Here is a 7,326-nt window from a genome sequence, read left to right on the forward strand (position 1 = left end):
CATTAAAATGATCCTCGCAACAAAAAAACATTGATTTTGATTTAGGAACATCACGTCTAGCTGCTTTGAACCATAAAACTTTACGTGCATAATCATGGAGAACGGTTAGAAAGAGTTCGTTTGGAGCACTTATTGAGGTATTCTTGCATCCTGGCATAAAACACCACTTTTTTTGTGGTCCATACATGTCTCTATTTTCCATTATGCAAGGTAATAATAATCAATTAAATAATGATAATCACAATAACTTAAATAATAAAACAAAGCTGCGAAAACAACAAAATAAACACGAGACACTTTGTTGATATGACCTGCTACGTCACAATCGGGATAGGCAACCGACGATACGGATTCGGCGTTTTTGGCGGAAAATATCTGATTTGAATTTAAATTCGCTTTAAAATTATTATGGAGACTTTTGTTGCCAAAAAAATTATATCAGTGTAATGTTTGCCATAACCACTTTCAGCTTTGGCCATCGAGCAAATGGTCGATAAAGGATGAGCACAAACTTCTTTCGGAACTGGGCGGGGCTGGCACTACGACAGGTCAAACGGGCGGCTATTATGACCCCCATGGGGGTTTTGCAGGCGTGACTGGGGTCACTTCGGCTGCGGACATCTACGACACCATCAACACCATGAGCCAAGCAGGCCAGAACCTCTACACGCCGCCACTGGCCGGATCACTAGGTAAGCATTGTTCTTGAGCATTTCCACGTGGTTAGTCCCTTCAACAGATGGTGGCGGTTCAAAGGTATTTTCCGGTTGGTTCTACAAAGCATGGCTTTTTTCGCATGATTTAGGTTCGAGCTCGTTAACACCGCTGGCGCCCATTACTATGCATGAGATGAAGATCGAGACAACGAGACTGATGGATCCCACCAAATATGATCCGTCCATGTCGCCATACCATTCTGGTAAGGCTTTTTACCATGCTTCTGTTACTGATCCGGGTCCATTAATGTCTAATGTAGACTAGTTTAGAGAGTTTTTTATTTCGCAATTTTCAAGTGGTTTTTTGTTTTTGCATGTGTTTTTTTGTTTTGTTTCATTCGAAACCAAGTAGCCACTGAAAACAACTCGCCCTACAACATGAATACCGTCGAAGGCTCATCTCCGTCCATCCCTTTGGCGATGCCGGCAGAGCCGCCCACCAGTCAAGCGGCTGGATCTCCTGATCCTGCCGCTCTCACAGTGTTGCAGCCTAGTGGGAGTGGCCAACACTACAGCACAATGTTGCCGAGTTTCACCGGGTACTCAGGTACGTAAATTTGAATCTGATTGTTTCTTTGGTCTGGAACCATCCAGGAACAAATGGTGGTAAGTAGGATGTCTTCAAGCCGCAAAAGTCCTCTGTTTTGCCATACGTTAAGCTCTGGCAATAGCATATTGAAAAATCGTTGAAAAAATGTGTTATTTATTAATAGGTACGACAGTAGTTCCAGGTACGGATTACGCCTACAGTACAGCATACAGCCAGTATGGTGCAGCTTACGGTACATATGGATACGGATCTGCATCCAGCGGGTTACTCAGTAAGTAAATAGTGAGTATTGTACGAGCAGAAAATAATAATAGCCGGAAGAAATAGCAAATTTCCTGCAGTTGATGATTAAAAAACCTCACTCTAATCATGATTTTTTCTTTACAGATTCGTACTACTACACCAACAACGACATCGCGATCACTAACCCAGATGAGCAGACCAGCAGGAGTCCAACGGCGGCCACAAGAGCCAACTCTTTGGCACCAGCCAATTCGCCCACTGAAAGTGGCAGCGCCTGTCTGAAAACCGAAGCGATTTACCCGCACGAACTGAACATGGGGTAAAAACGGGGCCAAAACGTAGAGAAAATTAATACTATTATTTTGTAAAAAAACACAAGAAAAGGTTGTTCTAATTTGAGTTTGAGTGTGTTCCCCACGACTATCTCGTGATGATCTGTTCGTAGTGTAAGAAATGTGTAAAAAATTGTACAAATTTGACGAATCAAGGCGAAACTTTTACCGGAAGTACAGACTGATTTTTCACACTTAACCCGAAAATGGCACAAATATCGGCTTACTTTTGGCGTAAACTTTCAATCACACTGTAGAAAATAAAAATACCATTTACTCGGCAGGAAATTCCATCTTGCCAAGAAGTGTTTCAGTTCCAATTTTCCCTTAAGCACATCAAAGGGTTTTTCCGTTTAAGCTCCGCATGAAGTGAAAATATCCAAGAAAAAACCTTCATTTCAAACCAACTTATGTAACATTTGTTCAATTCTTTGATGTGCCTTCAAAAAGTGTTATCGGAATCATTTAACAAAGCGCTTACCTCTCGATTGATATGATCATTTTTCTCTATTTATTGAAACAAAATGTTAACAAATGAGTCTCGAAATAAATGATCAAATAAATCGAGTGGCAGCCAACTAAAAAAATGATCGACTTTTGCTTAAAGAAATGCATTTCTTCTCACATTCAATATACCGACAGATAGTCATTCTGGTCTCACCTGAAAACTTAATACGATCAGACGGCCACACCCCGCGACATGTATCAGAATCTTTATTGTACTTAATTGTTTTATTTTTTTCTTTATAGGATATTTTAATTAATATATTTTATTTTTATTCTAGCTTAGTTCACACCAAAGAATTGTTAGGAATTAAATTCGAATCTGTACAGATAGCGCACATTCAGTATCATATCAAAATTGCGTAGCCTCGTTTTAAGGGCTACCCGATTTTTCATTTCGTAGATTTGTAGTTGTTTTGTAAATTTTATGTGTTGCACCATTCATTATCTCTCTGATTTTATTTCATTCAGTTTCGAGGAATTTTCCATCCACTGACCCTGTATTTATATATTCCGCCTTAGAAACGACAAAATATGTTATTTTATCAACGAAAGTTTTATTGAATATTGTAAACTAGTCAGACACCGAACCGTACTTGATAACTTCCAATGTCATCGCATTATTCATTGTCGACTAACGCTCTGATGAAAAATAAGTTGGGAAACATCAACAGCTTGCATTTCTGATCACCGCTTTGGGACTTTAGAATGTTTCTAAAATCCAATAGCGGCTTTTTGATTCAAAAAATTTAAAAATATTCTTCAGGTATGATCCCTTAAGGCATTAACGCTTGAACGGAAAAGAAGAGAAAAAGCAATTATTTACGTATTTTGTTCAAGGGATGGAGAAATGTTTCAAACATAGAAAAGACAGTAAAAACGAACTAAACCAAGAAATGTTTTCCTCGCTATTTTCATCAGAGTTCATTCGCCAACTGCAAAAAGCGTATGAAGGCGAGTTTTCCGTTTCCAAAATTCCCATTTTATTGTAAAGTAACTTCCAACATCCAATATCACAGTGGTCAAAATTCGCCTTCATATAGGCCCAACAGATAATTTTTTTTTTGTAAATACCCCAATTTTATAAGGTTGTTCACGCTATACGATCTGAAAGATTGGAGTTTTTCCTCAATTTCTCTTCTTCAATTCTCAAGCTAATGTTGCCTTACTTAAACTGAAAAAAGAATTAATCTGTAAACGTTATAAAAGCCTACGATTTTTTAATATTTTTTCATATAAATCCACTAGTAGCTACAAGGTAAAGCTTGGTTTTAAAGCTTAAATAGATGTTGAAAAAATTGCGTTTACTGAAAGAACGATTTTAGCAAGCATAAAAAATTAATAAATTTAGTCCATTCAAAAACGCAACTTCGGATTAAGGAACCAAATAAGCCTGCACTCTGTGTTTTGCAGGTTTTTTAAAGTTTACCCCCAGTATCCTCACAATCTTCCGTGTCGTGTAGCGTAATCCTACCCTATGAAATACACAGTTTCTTGGTTGATGATGACTTAAAATTTCGTGCCGACTTAAAAGTATTATATTTCATGAGAACTAATTTATTTTTCATATTTTTTACCCTCAATGTGTGTAATAATATACCAAAGAGCCTACGATCTGTTTTCGAAAGGGTCGGGCATTTAAAAAGGTGAAAGGATATAATAGTGTATTATGAATGAAAAAAACACACACAGAAATCCATTTTCTCACTAGAAACCTTGCCCACATTCGCAAAAAACTTATGTAAAAACTGTTGAAAATTGACGTAAAACAACCTCACTGTTCACTATTCAAATATCCTTTCACGTTTTTAAGGTATTGTAACTATATTGTATTTAAAAATGTGATAGGCCAAAATCGATTTAGGCCCTATATAAAATATATTATGTACTTGCCCCTGATAAGAATGCAGAAAAATAAGAAATTTAAGAGTATTTAAGAAATTAAATAAAGAACCCTGTCACATTCACTCATTTAGCTGTAGGCAGTTTATATTTAGAGAAATAAAGAGAATAATGAAATGTTTAGAGGTTTTAATTTGTAGACAGATTTGGCCCTTGTGCAGCTGACTACAAATGCATGTGTGCTGTTTTCTAAATCTTGTTGAAATGGACCACCACTATAATAAAACGCATTCAACTATTCAACTCGAGGAATCCTATTCCTGGCCTTAGGATACAAGGAAATGTGCGAAATGTGCACCGTTTCCATCTCTTTAGTCAGGTTCTCCTTCAAATTCACCGGCTTAAACGTGGTACCAATGGTGACAGTCTTATTCACATTGAACATGTCCACACTTTGTCCATCCAACTTGGACAGTTTCAATCCAGCCGTATTGAGTGGCAAGTTCTTGGACTTTGCCTTCCGCTTTTTGGGCTTAATTTTTTTCCTTTTGCGTCGATAATACAACACTTCGCCGGCTAGTGTGATCATGGCTAAAGCGAGACCGAAAAGTGTCGCTATAAACACTCCACCTAGAATTAGAAACAAAAATGTTTCTGGAAAAATTTGTACTTGATTCGCTTTTGAGGATTGAAACGAGTGAAAGCGAGTTTTTTTTGGACAAAATTACAAAAGATGGTTAAGTAAAAAAGTCTTTTAGAGTATTTCCATTCGTTTTTTAGGACAAAATTATTCAGGATGATTTTTTGCGTTACTAAACTGAATTCATGAAAACCAAGAGAATTTTCACTCACCTAAACTCTCCAAAGTTATTCCTTCATTGTCGTCAGTACTTGGGCAGTCTCCTTTTGCGGAATCGTTCCAATATTTGGCTTGAAGTTGCTCGAAAAATCGATCTTTTTGCAAATCCAATATCCTGAAACCCAAAACTCTCACCGAACATTTCAAAATTTTGCAAAAGATGTAAATAGAAGCAGTGAAAGAATACACACATAAAAATGCAACAAGAAGCAAAAATAGAAAATACTGATAAGCCTTCTTAATACATAAAACTTCTAACATAAACTTCTTCTTCTCCTTACACTTTACTTAAGTCGTCCTGCAAATGGCTGCCTTGCTGAACAGCAACCGCATACGGTTTTTCAGCAAAAACTTCCCCAACTTCAGTGAGGTTACAATTTTTGCTGATTTCATACTTGATTTCGCTGGAGTCGTGAATGAACGCAAAGTCAGCATCTGCAGGTTAAAAAGTACAATAAGCGTATCTTTAAGACAGTATGGGTTTATATATAATAAGGAAGCCATATTGAAAATTGATAACATAAAGATGTTAAAAATTGAATCAACAAGATTTGTTTTTCTTACCTAAATGGTTTTTCTTCCTGACTGCGTGCAGTTGTTATTATATTTTTTCTATCCTGGGTTTCAGTCAAAATGTGAAATAAAAATGTTCATATTACGTTTCGGCGAGACAACAGTGCCATGTTGGCCAGGCGCCAAATTTGGTCCGTTTGAGCGTGCGGTAAGCGATCCAACCAGCGATTTAGAAGCGTTTTGCCGTGCGGTATGGTTTTTTAAAGGAAAGTTGAGATTATTTTGCTTTAAACTGTTTAAAACCGACGGAAATCACGTCAATTCGACAGTTTTCGGATAATTTCTAAATGCGTTTTGCCTTGCGTTTTTTTTACCGCTCGAGTTTTACAATTGTTTGGTCTTTGCGATCGAATTCTCAAAAAAACTCGCGAGTTCAAATGAAAGTTGGTGCAAGTTCTGCAAAAAATTGCAGAAAATATTGCGAAATTTGGTGCGTTTGAGCGTGCGGTAAGCGATCCAACAGGCGATTTAGAAGCGTTTTGCCGTGCGGTATGGCTTTTTAAAGGAAAGTTGAGATTATTTTGATTGAAACTGTTTAAAACCGCCGGCAATCACGTCAATTCGACAGTTTTTGGGTAATTTCTAAGTGCGTTTTTCCTTGCGTTTTTTTTACCGCTCGAGTTTTACAATTGCTTACAAAAAACTTGCGAGTTCAAATGCAGTTTGGTGCAAGTTCTGCAAAAAATTGTGGAAAATATTACGAAATTTGGCGCGTTTGAGCGTGCGGTAAGCGATCCAACAAGCGATTTCGGAGCGTTTAGGCATGCGGTATGGTTTGTGCCAGGAAAGTTGAGTTTATTTTGCTTGAAACTGTTTAAAACCGTCGGAAAACACGTCATTTGGGAAATTTCTAGTTGCGTTTTTTCTCCCGTGTCTTTCACCGCTCGAATTTTACAACTTTCCCGCTCTTTGCGGTCAAATTCTCAAAAAAACTTGCGAGTTCAAATGAAGTTTGGTGCAAGTTCTGCAAAATCATTGTGGAAAATACTGCGAAATTTGGAGCGTCTGAGCGTGCGGTAAGCGATACAACAAGCGATTTATCACTGTTTAGGTGTGCGGTTTGGTTTTTTCAAGGAAAGTTAAGTTTATTTCGCTTGAAGCTGTTTAAAACCCCCGGAAAACAAGTCGATTGGACAGTTTTTAGGGCAATTTCAAGCTGCGTTTTTCCATCCGTTTTTTGCACAGCTCGAGTTTTACAATTTTTTGTTCTTTTTGATCGGATTCTCAAAAAAACTGGCGAGTTCAAATGAAATTTGGTGCAAGTTATGTAAAAAATTCGCAGCATTCGTGGAAAATATTCCGAAATTTAGTGCGTTTGAGCATGCGGTAAGCGATCCAACAAGCGATTTACAGCGTCTAGGCATGCCAATTGGACAGTTTTTCGGGCAATTTTTAAGTGCGGTTTTCTTTGCGTTTTTTTCACCGCTCGAGTTTTACAGTTTTTCCGCTCTTTGCGGTTGAAATCTCAAAAAAACTTGCAACTTCATATGAAGTTTGGTGCAAATTCTGCAAAAAATTACGGAAAATATTACGAAATTTAGTGCGCTTGAGCGTACGGTTAGCGATCGAACAAGCTATTTAGAAGAGTTTAGGCGTGCGATATGGTTTTTTCAAGGAAAGTGCAGTTTATTTCGCTTGAAACTGTTTAAAACCCCCGGAAAACACGTCAATTGGGCAGTTTTTCGGGCAATTTGTAAGTGCGTTTTC

General features: G+C 37.6%; 2 protein-coding genes across 17 annotated transcripts in view; one reads left to right on the forward strand and one right to left on the reverse strand.

Annotated features, from left to right (window-relative positions):
• Positions 1 to 4,364, forward strand: part of LOC109544873 (paired box protein Pax-5) — a 111,997-nt gene extending 107,633 nt beyond the window's left edge. For 7 of the 16 annotated variants that reach the window (XM_048668944.1, XM_048668949.1, XM_019915275.2 and 4 more), the window contains 5 exons: positions 470 to 692; positions 806 to 919; positions 1,066 to 1,263; positions 1,430 to 1,537; positions 1,654 to 4,364. In XM_048668944.1, coding sequence (XP_048524901.1) covers positions 470 to 692; positions 806 to 919; positions 1,066 to 1,263; positions 1,430 to 1,537; positions 1,654 to 1,832 — 822 coding nt within the window. In that variant the 3' untranslated portion in view covers positions 1,833 to 4,364. Of the gene's footprint in view, positions 1 to 469; positions 693 to 805; positions 920 to 1,065; positions 1,264 to 1,429; positions 1,549 to 1,653 lie in introns of all 16 variants that reach the window. The other 9 variants (XM_048668945.1, XM_019915276.2, XM_019915284.2 and 6 more) reach the window with 7 other exon arrangements.
• LOC109544870 (ionotropic receptor 25a) overlaps positions 4,362 to 7,326 on the reverse strand; it is a gene marked incomplete in the record, with an annotated part of 16,919 nt that continues 13,954 nt past the window's right edge. The window contains 3 exon segments of the mRNA XM_048668942.1: positions 4,362 to 4,817; positions 5,040 to 5,161; positions 5,328 to 5,481. Of these exon segments, the coding sequence (XP_048524899.1) occupies positions 4,483 to 4,817; positions 5,040 to 5,161; positions 5,328 to 5,481 (611 nt within the window).

Source organism: Dendroctonus ponderosae, unplaced genomic scaffold, assembly GCF_020466585.1.
Source record: "Dendroctonus ponderosae isolate FM_Combo_2020 unplaced genomic scaffold, Dpon_F_20191213v2 Dpon_F_20191213_8, whole genome shotgun sequence".
NCBI lineage: Eukaryota > Metazoa > Arthropoda > Insecta > Coleoptera > Curculionidae > Dendroctonus > Dendroctonus ponderosae.